The sequence below is a fragment of the Trichomycterus rosablanca genome, chromosome 10, assembly GCF_030014385.1.
Source record: "Trichomycterus rosablanca isolate fTriRos1 chromosome 10, fTriRos1.hap1, whole genome shotgun sequence".
Classification (NCBI taxonomy): domain Eukaryota; kingdom Metazoa; phylum Chordata; class Actinopteri; order Siluriformes; family Trichomycteridae; genus Trichomycterus; species Trichomycterus rosablanca.
In genome coordinates this window covers 18,461,796-18,477,668 of record NC_085997.1, presented here as the reverse complement: position 1 = coordinate 18,477,668, position 15,873 = coordinate 18,461,796, and the positions used below count along the sequence as shown (strand labels likewise).

The following is a 15,873-nucleotide window of genomic DNA, read 5'->3' as shown; positions in this document are numbered from 1 at the left end:
CTGTGTTTCCTCTCACTTGACTGTGTTTGATGTTAAACCTGTGAACTGATGCATCCTGTGTAACGAGTAACTATCGTTTCTGTCACGAATGTAACCAAAGTGTGTAAAACATGACGTTAAAATCCTAATAAATAAATAGACTGATGTTCTATCACTCTGAAAAGAGTGCTCACTACCCTATTGTGTACACATGCAATTTAGGCTTTTATGATTTACTACTGGAGATGATGTAGCACAGAGGTCTATTACGGCTAGAATCTCAGAGGTATCATCGGCTGGCTGGACGTTTACACAGACTGTCTGACAGGAAGGGTCACAGCCCCGTGATGGATTGGCACCCTGTTCAGGGAATCCCAGCCCTCCACACAGTGTTTCCTGGTGAGACCAAACTCATCCTGACTCTGACAAGGATAAAGCAGTTAATGAAAACTAAATTTAATTATTTACTTGTGTCACTTTGATTCACAGGCAGGAAAAGAAGCAAAGTGGATTATGCTCTCTTGGACCCCAGGCAATGGCATTATTAGGGATTTGTAGTATTTTCCAATCATTGAGCAAAAGTTTTCCTGATTAATTTCCTGAGACCTCAAGCTGCATTTACATTAAGATTAGCATTAACACAGCATTACTGACTTTCTCTACGTCTGTTGTTGCTGTACTTTTAATGAAATGACATTCTTATACAGCTTATCTCAATTCTGTTATTGCGTAATACTGTATGTTTATGTGATAAAAATGCAAACCAGGGACTCATCCTGGACCTGCATAGTTCTTGTTTACGACAAACTATTCTATACTGTATGGCTGCTCAGGTGGCACAGCGGTAAAAACACACGCTGCAACCAGAGCTGGATCTCGAATACATCGAATCTCAGCTCTGCCTTGCCGGCTGAAGGCTGAGCGGCCACATGAACAACGATTGGCCGGTTGTTCAGGTGGGCGGGACTAAGCCGGATATGGGTCTCTCTCTGTCAGACTGGTGCAATTACGACCTCTGCTGGCTGATTAGAGGCACAGAGATGAGGAAAGAGTTCTCTTAGGGTGTGTCTCTCGGTACACAACGCTAGGTGGCACAACACTCGTCAATGTGTGGGTGATAAGATGCTTACGGCTTGCTGCCCACGTGTCGGAGGGGGCGTAGGTTAGCTTCGATCTCTTCGGTCAGAGCAGGGATCGGCATAGGCAGAGAGGAAGCATGATGCAATTGGGCAATTGCACGCTCTAAAGGGGGAGAAAAAGGGGAGAAAATGCATTAAAAAAAAAAAAACTATTCTATACTATGTTGTGAAAAAAGCGGAATGACTTCATTTGAGTGAAATGTTCAGTCCTAACTATATTTTGTCAGTTTGTCCTTGTATTAATGATCACTGCACAGCTCAGTGTGGTTTGGTGTGGACGGTGTTGCTAAGAAAAACTTGCCTTTACTAATTGACAGCTTTGTATTATTACTCTAGTTGTGAGAATACAAAGCTTAGCACTTTTACTATAAACCTGTTTTAATGATCTGCTTTCTTTTTACTTTTTGTCTCTGCAGGGCAGTTTCGTTGCTAGCATGACGGCCACGCTAAGACAGATGGACGATTATCACTACACACACCTGATCAACACCTTCGGAAAGATGAGGACGGACGTGGTGGTAAGTGCTGTACTTCTATCTCTAGGGGGAAGGAGTTAAATGGAAAAGCGATTTAGTATTCAGGAGCTTCTCTCTCTTTTTCGGAGCTTTGGGAGGTTGGGACTGCTCTGAAAAGTGTAAGTGAAACACAGAAGCCTGATACCTGAAAAGGGTACAGGAGAATAAAAATTCTAATGCCTCTTTTAACTTTAACAAGACTTCTCCTGAGGAAAAGACCTCCTTTCTAATACCTAGTAAAACTGAGAACGAATTACGAGGAGTCTCCACTTCTAATTTGCATAAAATACAAAAATACACCATGCAGAAAATTATACTCAATCCAGTAAATTCAAAATAAAAGCTTATTGTTAAGGATTTCAGAAACGAAAGAAAATTGCCATCTATAGAAACTATAGGAAACTAAATAGTCAATGATGTGTGCAAACCAACCACCTACACTTGATTATTTTATATCTACTGAATGCACTGTCATGATTTTTTTTCTACTACAGCAAGGCGTGTATTTCTTAAAAACATCAGCTAGACAGGGCATCAGTTCATCACTGGTCACCACATGCTCACCCCTTCTCAATTCCATCCAAGTTTAAGTGCAATTATGTTATCAAGCATCTTGCTTGTTAAATTACCTTGGCAAATTCTTAGTCTATATCTGATACTGAGAGGTAACTGTTGCCAGTTTTATAAGGTTATCATAGAAAGTATAAATGCATTATGGTGGCCCTCAAAGGGCCGATTGTAACGTATCCTGCTGTGATTGCAATCTGCTGTTTTTCTTGGAGGCTGAATTCTGCATTTATATTGTCCTCTTTTACCACAGACACGGCCTCATAACACAAGAGATGCACCGGTTTCCCTTCCTGAAGCACAAACTTGTTTTCATTTTCATTACATTTCCTCCTTCTGCTTAATTTTCTTACTTATCTTCTTGTACATTTTAGGATCATGTGTAAATATGTGTAACATCATCTACTGGCGGGATGTGTCACTTTGCAGGCCACAAAATCAGCCTGCATTTTGAAAGATGCAGTTTGTTTAGGATTTTACAGTGTATTTTTAAGACAATCATTCTGCCCTCACTAATAGTTTATCCCCCTTTCTCAGCTAGACAGACAGACAGACAGACAGACACAGACAGACAGACAGACAGACAGACAGACAGACAGCTCCCTTCAGAATACAGTCGGTTTTATTTGCTTCCCTACTGTGATACACTGTGTGCACCAGAATGAAGTAAAAATACAAACAATAAAAACAATAAAGAACTTAATACAGTACAAGCACACAGCTGTAGTCAAGTGTTACATCTGGTACAATATGAGATTTAACCAAACGTAAAATAGCGCTAACGATAGTAACATAACAACAGTATTTCATTACGATAAATTTGTAACTAAAGCGCTGTGATATACGCACTAAACATTTACAAACAACTGAGAATATAAACGCCACTACTTACAGACGATGCTTCTGTATTATACTGCAAGATAATTAGCTGTATTTATTTATTATTGTTTACATTACTGACTACGCTACCCCGCGTTCTTTTGCAGTAAAAGTCACATGGCTACTCAGCGAGGTCAAAGTTAGTTGCCATGACTATGATGTCAGCAGTTGCCGTTTAAGGGCGCAGGACTCCCATTAAATTATAAGCGCGTCTCTGTAATGACTCGAACCATCACAACAATCGTAGTCGTTTAAGCTCTCGCCGTGAGTTTTACACCCCTGCTCTAGACCTTCATCCACGGGAGGCGCTGTTGGCTGGATATTTTTGGTGGGTGGACTATTCTCAGTCCAGCAGTGACAGTCAGGTGTTTAAAAACTCCAGCAGTTCTGCTGTGTCTGATCCACCCATACCAGCACAACACACACTAACACCACCACCACCATGTCAGTGGTGTATACATACAGTGGGGCCAAAAAGTATTTAGTCAGCCACTGATTGTGCAGGTTCTCTTTCTACTTAGAAAGATGAGAGAGGTCTGTAATTTTCATCATAGGTACACTTCAACTATGAGAGACAAAATGAGAAAAAAAATCCAGGAAATCACATTGTAGGATTTTTAAAGAATTTATTTGTAAATGATGGTGGAAAATAAGTATTTGGTCAATAACAAAAGTTCAACTCAATACTTTGTAACATAACCTTTGTTGGCAATGACAGAGGTGAAACGTTTCCTGTAAGTCTTCACCAGGTTTGCACACACTGTAGCTGGTATTTTGGCCCATTCCTCCATGCAGATCTCCTCTAGAGCAGTGATGTTTTGGGGCTGTCGCTGGGCAACACGGATTTTCAACTCCCTCCACAAATTTTCTATGGGGTTGAGGTCTGGAGACTGGCTAGGCCACTCCAGGACCTTGAAATGCTTTTTACGGAGCCACTCCTTCGTTGCCCGAGCGGTGTGTTTGGGATCATTGTCATGCTGGAAGACCCAGCCACGTTCCATCTTCAATCCTCTCACTGATGGAAGGAGGTTTTGGCTTAAAATCTCACGATACATGACCCCGTTCATTCTTCCCTTAACACGGATCAGTCGTCCTGTCCCCTTTGCAGAAAAACAGCCCCAAAGCATGATGTTTCCACCCCCATGCTTCACAGTAGGTATGGTGTTCTTGGGATGCAACTCAGCATTCTTCTTCCTCCAAACACGACGAGTTGAGTTTTTACCAAAAAGTTCCATTTTGCTTTCATATGACCACATGATATTCTCCCAATCCTCTTCTGGATCATCCATAAGCTCTCTGGCAAACTTCAGACGGGCCTGGACATGTACTGGCTTAAGCAGGGGGACACGCCTGGCACTGCAGGATTTGAGTCCCTCCCGGCGTAGTGTGTTACTGATGGTAGCCTTGTACTTTGGTCCCAGCTCTCTGCAGGTCATTCATCAGGTCCCTCCGTGTAGTTCTGGGATATTTTGCTCACCGTTCTCATGATCATTTTGACCCCACGGGATGAGATCTTGCGTGGGGTCCCAGATCGTGGGAGATTATCAATGGTCTTGTATGTCTTCCATTTTCTTACAATTGCTCCCACAGTTGATTTATTCACACCAACCTGCTTGCCTATTGTAGATTCACTCTTCCCAGCCTGGTGCAGGTCTACAATTTTCTTCCTGGTGTCTTTCGACAGCTCTTTGGTCTTGGCCATGGTTGAGTTTGGAGTCTGACTGTTTGAGGCTGTGGACAGGTGTCTTTTATACAGATAACGAGGTCCAACAGGTGCCATTAATACAGGTAACGAGTGGAGGACAGAAGAGCTTCTTAAAGACGAAGTTACAGGTCTGTGAGAGCCAGAAATCTTGCTTGTTTGTGGGTGACCAAATACTTATTTTCCACCATAATTTACAAATAAATTCTATAAAAATCCTACAATGTGATTTCCTGGATTTTTTTTTTCTCATTTTGTCTCTCATAGTTGAAGTGTACCTATGATGAAAATTACAGACCTCTCTCATCTTTCTAAGTAGGAGAACTTGCACAATCAGTGGCTGACTAAATACTTTTTGGCCCCACTGTATATAGGTGAAGTGAATAACACGGATTATCTCATCACGGCACCTGTTAGTGGGTGGGATATATTAGGCAGCAAGTAAACATTTTATCCTCAAAGTTGATATGTTAGAAGCAGGAAAAATGTGGGTTAGTCGACTGGGTCAGAGCATCTCCAAAACTTCAGCCCTTGTGGGGTGTTCCTGGTCTGCAGTGGTCAGTATCTATCAAAAGTGGTCCAGTGGAAGTAGTTGGCATGGTCTTATGAATCACGTTTTCTATACATCACGTGGATGGCCGGGTGCATGTGTGTCGCTTACCTGGGGAACACATGACACCAGGATGCACTATGGTTGCTTTAGGCAAAGTTCTGCTGGGAAACCTTGGGTCTTGCCATCCATGTGGATGTTACTTTGACACATATCACCTACCTGAGCCTTGTTGTTATCTGTCCAATAAACATTTGAGGCTCGCTCACAGAAATCCCAATACATTATCGAATAGCAAAAGCTACAGGAAGGCACTTTCCTTGATTATTGATCTATATGGGCCAGCAGCAATGGCCTATGGATAAATATGTTGGGAGCTCCCAACAAATTGTGACAGTTTTCATTGCTGCTTGATCTGTTTTTTATTGTGGTATAAACAATAGAGTTATGACTTTCTATAGCTCTGGCTAGTCAATAACGTACAGAAAATGCATCATTCTGAGTGGCAAACTTTATCCATCAGCTCTATTTAACATCCACATTATCCAGAATGTACCTTACACACACTCACAGTGTCTTTCCTTTAATTAATGCTTAAACATTTACAACACAAAGTGTTGTTTGCTTTGTGTTTAAAGATTTAAGATGTTATACAGATGTTTGATGTTTTGGCCTGTGACAGTTGTGGCTTCTACAGTGAGAAAACAACTCAGCACAGTTGCTGCTAAGCTACAAAGTGTATTTACAGGCCCTGCTTACAGATGTTTAGTTTTACTTTGTACAGTGTGCCTGTTCTTTAACCTAGTCATGTAAATTGTCTACGGTTCTTAAAACACTTTCAAGGACGCAGTAAAATAAGTGACAGGTAGATGTACTGGAAATTTAACAGATGCTATAAAAAGGTGCACATAAAAAGTAATGGAATGAATTGGCTGCCTAACAGGTCGTCAGTTCCAATAAATACATTTTAAATACGTTTAAATATAATGCTAATTAAAACAAAACATCTGTATTTGGAAAAATACTCTTTTTTTACTGCACATTTTACTACCTTTACAAAAAAACAGTTTCTGTTATACTAAATGGATGCAGCTTTCTTTAAGTGCAGTGCTGCCATTGATTTTAAACACATAGAAGCTTGTGTGTTACAGCTTGTATTCCACTCATTTCTACTGTAGCAAAACCAAAAACTACACCGATCAGCCATAACGTTAAAACCACCTTCTTGCTTCTACACTCACTGTCCATTTTATCAGCTCCGCTTACCATATAGGAGCACTTTGTAGTCCTACAATTACTGACTGTAGTCCATCTGTTACTCTACATACTGTTTTAGCCTGCTTTCACCCTGTTCTTCAATAGTCAGGACCACCACAGAGTAAGTATTATTTGGGTGGTGGCTCATTCTCAGCACTGCAGTGACAATGACATGGTGGTGCTGTGTTAGTGTGTGTTGTGCTGGTATGAGTGGATCAGACACAGCAGCGCTGCTGGAGTTTTTAAATACCGGGTCCACTCACTGTCCACTCTATTAGACACTCCTACCTAGTTCATCCACCCTGTAGATGTAAAGTCAGTGGTGATCGCTCATCTATTGCTGCTGTTTGAGTTGGTCATCTTCTAGACCTTCATCAGTGGTCACAGGACACTGCCTGTGGGGCGCTGTTGGCTGGATATTTTTGGTTGGTGGACTATCCTCAGTCCAGCAGCGATAGTGAGGTGTTTATAAACTCCATCACTGCTGCTGTGTCTGATCCACTCATACCAGCACAACACACACTAACACACCACCACCATGTCAGTGTCACTGCAGTGCTGGGTATGATCCACCACCTAAATAATACTCACTCTGTAGGGGTCCTGGGAGAGTCCTGACCATTGAAGAACAGCATTAAAGGGGGCTAACAAAGCATGCAGAGAAACAGATGGACTACAGTTTACAGTAATTGTAGAACTACTAAGTGCTTCTATATGGTAAGTGGAGCTGATAAAATGAACAGTGAGTGTAGAAACAAGGAGGTGGTTTTAATGTTATAGCTAATCAGTGTATATCAACAATATGAGACGAACCGTCCTTTGCTTCAGCCTGTGTGCTGTACTAAGTGTAGGCTGATGGAGTTCAGTGCTCCACATCTCACCTCCACTATTGTCTTTGTCTTACAGGACTTTCTAATGGAAACATTTATCATGTTTAAAGACCTGATTGGGAAGAATGTCTACCCTGCAGACTGGGTCATCATGAACACAATGCAGAACAAGTAAGTACAGCTGGCATTCTTTTACATTTCTGTCATGTGGTCTGAAAATGACAACCTCAGTGACATGTGTTATTGCATCTATGTCAGACAGGACACTGTGACAATATCCACATACAGTCAACCACATACAGAGATCTTTTGATCCTTTCTGTTTTAGCAATGTATATCTGTTCCTAAATAGTTGTAATAATGCAGCCGAGTTGTTTAGGTTTATGTAATTGATTTTATTGCTGCATCAGTGCAAAACACATCAACATGTTTTAGCTATTTGCAGTCTTCAATCTGTTCAGAGTAATCTTGTGTACATTTATCATAAATAGAACTAAATAGAGCTAAGGTCTCTAAAGATGGTGCGGCAAAAGCATTCTTCTTATAACCTCACAAATAATCTACTGTTGAAAAAGAAGACCATACTAGATAATATAAACACCGCCCACAAACACACACCTCAACCTACTATGTCACGCATGAGATCCAGTTCAATATGGTGACACCATGACAACTCAGACTCTTCACGAATGTAAAACTGAGGACACACATATAAAGATAGATGTAACAAAAACAGAACAAGACTATTACTTGATCTTTAAACCTCAACAACCAGACCAAACTCAATATAAGATGGCAAATCAAGCATTTATTCAGATAGGGGGGGCACGGTGGTTCAGTATGTAGCAAGAAGGTCCTGGGTTTGATCCCCAGGTGGGGCGCTCTGGGTCCTTTCTGTTTGGAGTTTACATGTTCTCCCTGTGTTTGTGTGGGTTTCCTCTGGGAGCTCCGGTTTCCTCCCACAATTACAAGACGTGCAAGTGAGGTGAACTGGAGATACAAAATTGTCCAGGACTGTGTTCGATATAACCTTGTGTAAACTGATGAACCTTGTGTAATGAGTAACTACTGTTCCTGTCATGAATGTAACCAAAGTGTAAAACATGACGTTAAAATCCCAATAAACAAACAAAGATTTATTTAGATAATTCCTGTAGCCATCAGCATGATGAAGTGAAGCAATTACAAGCACAAAAAATATGAATTAGGACCGAAAGTACTTCAGGGGTGAGCAAAGACCAGCACAACAAACAAAAACGGCTAAATTAGAAACCCTCTAACTAACCCTAGAAAACAAAATACAGTACAATAATAAACCTAACTCCTAAATGAATAAACAGAGATCATCATAATAAAAAAATGGCACTCACCCCCTACAAAATAAGGTCCAAACTAAACAATTAACAAATGAAGGAACAACAAAACATAAGCAAACAATAATTGGTTTGCTTGAAGAGCAAGGTGAGGAAACCCGTGAACAGCCCACAGTCTCTCAAATCTGCCTCCTCTTCATGTCCTCATTAGTCAGAATGATCTACCTAGGAACAGTTTTGTGAAAATCTCTCATCTGCACCTTAGGTGTTCCCTAATGCTATTTAATTAACGGCGAGTCAAACAGCACCCCGTTCATTTACACTAGACAGTAAGTCAGTCCATAACAGGCAATCACACACTAGGGATAATCTGAAGCAGACAATCCCCCCACCCACATGCATAGTGGAAACCTGGGTACCCATGAGGACACCCACATGGACAACATGCGAAACTCATCACAGACAGTAGCTGAAGGCAATGATGAATCACAAGTCCAGGATTCATGTTGCTGTATGGTCTTACCCATCAGCTGCAGCATCGTGACTCTCATCAGTGCTTATCAGTTAAATGTAAATGAACTTAAATACTATACTAATTAAAGTAAATGTCACTGATTTTTAAGCAGCTAAAGCTTACAGTTTAGAAAAACAGCCCTCCCTTCTCCCTTTCCATTCAAAGTTGATTCTTGCGACCCTACATCTGACCACTGAGTAGATTACCCCTTTGGTTAGTTTAATGTTACGTACCATCTCGATGATGTGAGATGGGTATTTAGGTCACAGAAGGTTCTTTATTTATCACAGTTTAAAAACACCCCTTTTAAATTATAAGGGTATAATTCACTCACCTGACAATTACCCAACCAGATTTAAGACAAGTCACTTTTATTATGGCCATATACGTTGTAATAAGTCCACCATGCAGACCATTACCGGCTAAATGTATTCATATAAATGCCCAGTCATGCTTAGCACTAAGGTCAATGTAGCTCCTATTAGTTGATTAACCAGACTGTATGTCAGCATTTTCTCATATTGGTTCAGGGTTCGATTCCCAGGTTGAGCCGTCTTGGTCCTTTCTGTGTGTGTTCTCCCTGTGTCTGCATGGGTTTCATCTGTGAGCTACGGCTTCCTCCCACAGTCCAAAGACGTGCAAGTGAGATGAATTAGAGAGACAAAATTGTCCATGACTGTGTTTGACATCGAACTTGAACTGATGAATCATGTGTGACGAGTAACTACCTGTCCTGTCACGAATGTAACCAAAGTGTGTAAAACATGATGTTAAAATTCAAATAAATAAGTAAATACTAATATAAGTACAAATATAGTACCACATAGGATGATTTTAGTGGCACATACAATGTAAATTCAGCCTAGACTTTGAATTCAATTCAACTTTATTGTCATTATACATTATACTGTACAACCCTGTACAGTATAAGGAAACACTGTCAGGCTACATCTCCAGTGCGGACAACGAAAGACGATAGTGCAAAGACAATAGGGGAGAGGTGATGGGGGAGGTAAAAAAAAAAAAAAAATGCATACATAAGGTGCTTAGTCAAGGTGCATAGATAAAGACAAGGGTGCAATGACAAGGCTAGGTGCATAGACAGGTCTGAGGTAGTAGATTAGCAGCTTAGGTTTAAGTAAACAAAGTCCAGTTAAAGTACAAGTGCAATGAAGGTACAGTCTTATGAGTTTATTGTGCAGGATTGGACAGTGACAGTCAGAATCGTGTATGTTATGTCCTGGTAGATGTTGTAGGAGTGACCAGTTTAACTGCTCGTGGATAGAAACTGTTCTTAAGTCTGGTGGTTCTGGTTCGGATGTTCCGGTACCTCTTCCCAGATGGCAGTGGCTGGAACAGGAAGTGGCAGGGGTGTGTGGGGTCAGAGGAAATATTCCTGGCTTTCCTCAGACATTTTGCTGTAAATGTCCAGTATGGGTGGGAGTGAGGTTGCTGTGATGTGCTGGGCAGTTTTCACCACCCTCTGAAAAGCCTTTCTGCTTTATTGTGGATGTTATTCTAACTTTGATGAAATGCACAGAAAATCAAAATACAATGCAAATATTTGATGAGAAAACAAAGGTAGATGTGAGAGTGGCAGATATGAGCATTTCTGAAAGGAAAACTTGACATGATTATCCAAAAAAAAGCAAAACTATTTTGTTCACTTTCTCCAGCTCTGTCTCTCTTGTTTCTCTTCATCCATCCCTCCTGTTGCTTAGAAACAACACTCAGAAGTGGGCAACTATTTTGTGTGCCCCTCAGACACTAAAGCCTGTGAATTTTTGTGGATGCTAATGGCAGGGATGCTCACTTACTGTGGCCTCCACGCCAGCTCCATCAGTTGCTGTGCTGCAGAAAACAATGGCATGAATTATAAATACCTTACATTCTAATCTGCAGCCTGAATGCTCCCCACGCTGGCTGCACTCATTTTGCTGTCTGGTTTGTTTTGTTTTGTTTTATTAATGTTTCTCTCTTATTGAGGACTATGTATGGTGGGAGGCAGATCAACAGAAAAAGACACTCTTTAGGGTGTTTTCACTGCTGGTTTTAGGCAACGCTGAGCTTCTTGAAGGCTCGATGGGTGGTCTTGTGTAATGTTTGTTGTTAAGCAGTTTTTTGGATCTTGCTGGTTGTGGTAGGTTGCTCTGGTGGTGTAGATGGGCACATACTCAATAAGGTTTATTTTGCTTTAAGGCCCATTTAGGCACTGTAGGCTTTTATTTACCATTACCTTGCTACAGTTTCCCATTTAATTTTTCATCTATTTAGTGCATTTTAAGTTACTTCACCTGTAGCTGGCTACTGTTTTAATATAAAGTCTAGAGCAGTTGTAGTCTAGCGGTTAAGGTACTGGACCAGTATTTAAAAGGTCGCTGGTTCAAGCCCCACCACTGCCAGGATGCCACTGCTTCAATTGCTTAGACAGTATACACCGATCAGTCATAACATTAAAACCACCTCCTTGTTTCTACACACATTGTCCATTTTATCGGCTTCACTTACCAAATAGAAGCACTTTGTAGTTCTACAATTACTGACTGTAGTCCATCTGTTTCTCTGCATGCTTTGTTAGCCCCCTTTCATGCTGTTCTTCAGTGGTCAGGACCCCTACAGGACCACTACAGAGCAGGTATTATTTAGGTGGTGGATCATTCTCAGCACTGCAGTGACACTGACATGGTGGTGGTGTGTTAGTGTGTGTTTTGCTGGTATGAGTGGATAAGACACAGCGATGCTGATGCTGATGGAGTTTTTAAACACCTCACTGTCGCTGCTGGACTGAGAATAGTCCACCAACCAAAAATATATCCAGCCAACAGCGCCCTGTGGGCAGCGTCCTGTGACCACTGATGAAGGTCTAGAAGATGACCAACTGAAACAGCAGCTGCTTTTGTGTGTTTGGACTCAACATTGAATTTAACTACAAGTTCTGTCAAGTAGCTGAGACTAAAATGAAATGTCCAAAATATCCATGCTTGGTGTTTACATTTACATTTTTGGCATTTAGGAGACACTTTTATCCAAAGTGACTTACAGTGGGGGAAATAAGTATTTGATCCCCTGCTGATTTTGTAAGTTTACTCCCTTACAAAGACTTGAACAGTCTATAATTTTTATGGAAGGTTTATTTTAACAGAGAGAGACAGAATATCAACAAAAAATCCAGAAAAAAAACATTAAATAAAAGTTATAAATTAATTTGTATTTAATTAAGGGAAATAAGTATTTGATCCCCTACCAACCAGCAAGAATTCTGACCCCCACAGACCGGTTATGTGCACAAAAGGCACACAAATTAGTCCTGTCCCTGTTTAAAAAACTCCTGTCACAGAATCAGTTTCTTCCATTCAAATCTCTCGACCACCATGGGCAAGACCAAAGAGCTATCAAAGGACGTCAGGGACAAGATTGTAGACCTGCACAAGGCTGGAATGGGCTACAAGACCATCAGCAAGAAGCTTGGTGAGAAAGAGACCACTGTTGGTGCGATCATTCGAAAATGGAAGAAATACAAGATCACAGTCAATCACCCTCACTCTGGAGCTCCATGCAAGATCTCACCTGGTGGGGTAAGAATGATTCTGAGAAAGGTGAGGTCAGTCCAGAATTACACAGGAGGAGCTTGTCAATGATCTCAAGGGAGCTGGGTAACACACTTCGCCGATTGAGATCCTGCAGTGCCCGCAAAGTCCCTCTGCTCAAGAAGGCTCATGTACAGGCCCGTCTGAAGTTTGCCAATGAACACCTGAGTGATTCAGAGAAAGCTTGGGAGAATGTGATATGGTCAGATGAGACCAAAATTGAGCTCTTTGGCATCAACTCCACTCGCCGTGTTTGGAGGCAGAGAAATGCCCAGTGGGGATGGTGTTCTTGGGGTCATATCCAGCATTTCTCTGCTCCCAGCTCCCTTGAGATCATTGACAAGCTCCTCCTGTGTAATTCTGGACTGACCTCACCTTTCTCAGAATCATTCTTACCCCACCAGGTGAGATCTTGCATGGAGCTCCAGAGTGAGGGCGATTGACTGTGATCTTGTATTTCTTCCATTTTCGAATTATCGCACCAACAGTGGTCTCTTTCTCACCAAGCTTCTTGCTGATGGTCTTGTAGCCCATTCCAGCCTTGTGCAGGTCTACAGTCTTGTCCCTGACGTCCTTTGATAGCTCTTTGGTCTTGCCCATGGTAGTCGAGAGATTTGAATGGAAGAAACTGATTCTGTGACAGGAGTCTTTTATACAGGGACAGGACTAATTTGTGTGCCTCATGGGCACATAACCGGTCTGTGGGGGTCAGAATTCTTGCTGGTTGGTAGGGGATCAAATACTTATTTCCCTTAATTAAATACAAATTAATTTATAACTTTTATTTAATGTTTTTTTCTGGATTTTTTGTTGATATTCTGTCTCTCTCTGTTAAAATAAACCTTCCATAAAAATTATAGACTGTTCAAGTCTTTGTAAGGGGGTAAACTTACAAAATCAGCAGGGGATCAAATATTATTTCCCCCACTGTATATGCAGTCTAAGCAATTAAAGGTTTTTGCTCAAGGGTCCAACAGTGGCAACCTCTGCAGTGGTAGGGTTTAAACCAGCAACCTTCTGCTTAGTAGTTCAGTACCTTAACTGCTAGGCCTCAACTGCCCCCAAAATTACTAAATAATTAAATAAGGTTTTTAGCCTTATTTAGTAATTTATTTAAGACTAATGTAGCTTTATGGCTACAGTTCATCTTCTGGATTTTATTTACGTGTTTATATTCAGCCACATCACCCCCTGTTTTATTTCTTTATTTATTTAATGAAAAGGAATTTGTCTTTGGCAATTGTTCATACTTTACAAATGTGGTGAATACGTAGATAAAAATGCGGGTGTATTCAATTAAATTATTTTATCATTACAAACTTGTTTTTCCAATATTAATGAATTTTTTATTTGAGTGGATGATGGTTTAAAAATGGTCTTGTTTCTGTTAAATATATAAATTAATAGAAAAGACCCATATGTCGCACCTGCTGTTGCATTTCATCACACTATCGCCATCATCCTGTACTCATCTCACAGTGTGAAGGAAAAACTCCAAGAATAGAGTTGTCATTTCAGTCCTATTAACAACTGGAATGTGTCATTAATCATTAACTGGGTTTCTCTGCAACAAACCCTGTTTTCTGCTTTCTGTGTTTTACAACCCCAAATCAGAAAAAGTTGGGACAGTATGGAAAATGCAAATAAAATAAAAATGCAGTGTTCCTTACATTTACTTTGATTTTATTTGATTGCAGACAGTTTGAACCCAAGATATTTCATGTTTTATCTGCTCAACTTCATTTAATTTGTTAATATACCTCCATTCCTGCATTTCAGGCCTGCAACACATTCCAAAAAAAAGTTGTGACTGGGGCAATTCAGGGCTAGTAATGAAATTGAAGGTGAAAAAACTAAATAATGATGTGATTCCAAACAGGTGATGTCAACAGGTGATTGTAATCATGGTTTGGTACAAAAGCAGCATCAATGAAAGGCTGAGTCTTTTAACAAGACAATGCAAAACCACATGCTGCACACATTACAAAGGCATGGCTGTGGAAGAAGAGGGTACGGGTACTGGACTGGCCTGCCTGCAGTCCTGACCTGTCCCCAATAGAGAATGTGTGGAGAATTTTGAAACGAAAAATGCAACAACGATGACCAAGTACTGTTGCACATCTTAAGACGTGTTTGCAGGAAGAATGGGACAAAATAAAACCTAAAACACTAAATCACTTGGTATCATCAGTGCCAAAATGTCTTTTAAGTGTGGTGAAAAGGAATGGCAACATTACAAAGTGGTAAATGCTTTACTGTCCCAACTTTTCTTGGAATGTGTTGCAGGCCTGAAATGCAGGAATAGATGTTTATTAATAAATGAAATGAAGTAAATGTAAGAAGCATTTTCCATGCTGTCCCAACTTTTTCTGATTTGGGCTTGTATCTCTTGCACTGGTAAAGGACAGCTCACATGAAACTACAGCTTACAGCATCCACAGCACTTAGTTTCAATCAGTACCTGGATTTTATTTATTTTCCCTTACATAACCAGGCCAGTTTTGTTTTCAATGTAGTATTTGCGTCCATTATTTAGTAACAGGGCCTAAAAACATTTATGGTCTATTTTCCTCTAAAGATCAAAGGTTTTTGCCTTTGAAGTACTGTCACTAACAGACTGTCCTCTTTGTTCAGGTGAATTAAATATTTTAACTCCCAGCCTTAGTACTTGGTGGAACATGGTGTCTTGATAACCTTTAATAAGCGAGTTCTGTAAGTGCTAACAAGCTTCTGACACCTCCCTTGTGGAATCCTCTTCCATTCTTCTTGTGCAGTATCTTCCAGCTTTTTGAGGTTTGATGGCTTTTGTGCTGCTGCTGCTTTTTTTAAATTCCATTAAAGGTTTTCTATAGAATTCAAATCTGGAGACGGCCACTCCAGGTTATTTCTTAACTGAGCTTTGGTTGACTTGGAAGTGTGTTCAGGGTCATTGTCTTTCTGGATAATCCAATTATCACCAAGGTTTAATATTAGCACAAAGGCAGAACATTCCTCCATGATGCCAGTCACACGTTCAAGAGTGCCAGTTCCTGCAACAGAGA

At 40.6% G+C, this 15,873-nt stretch overlaps 1 protein-coding gene across 3 annotated transcripts in view; it reads left to right on the top strand.

Annotated features, from left to right (window-relative positions):
• The window catches only part of dock1 (dedicator of cytokinesis 1), a 469,250-nt gene that overhangs the window by 295,506 nt on the left and 157,871 nt on the right, over positions 1 to 15,873 (top strand). For all 3 annotated transcript variants that reach the window (XM_063002899.1, XM_063002901.1, XM_063002900.1), the window contains 2 exons: positions 1,535 to 1,636; positions 7,495 to 7,589. In XM_063002899.1, the coding sequence (XP_062858969.1) occupies positions 1,535 to 1,636; positions 7,495 to 7,589 (197 nt within the window). The remainder of the gene's footprint in view (positions 1 to 1,534; positions 1,637 to 7,494; positions 7,590 to 15,873) is intronic.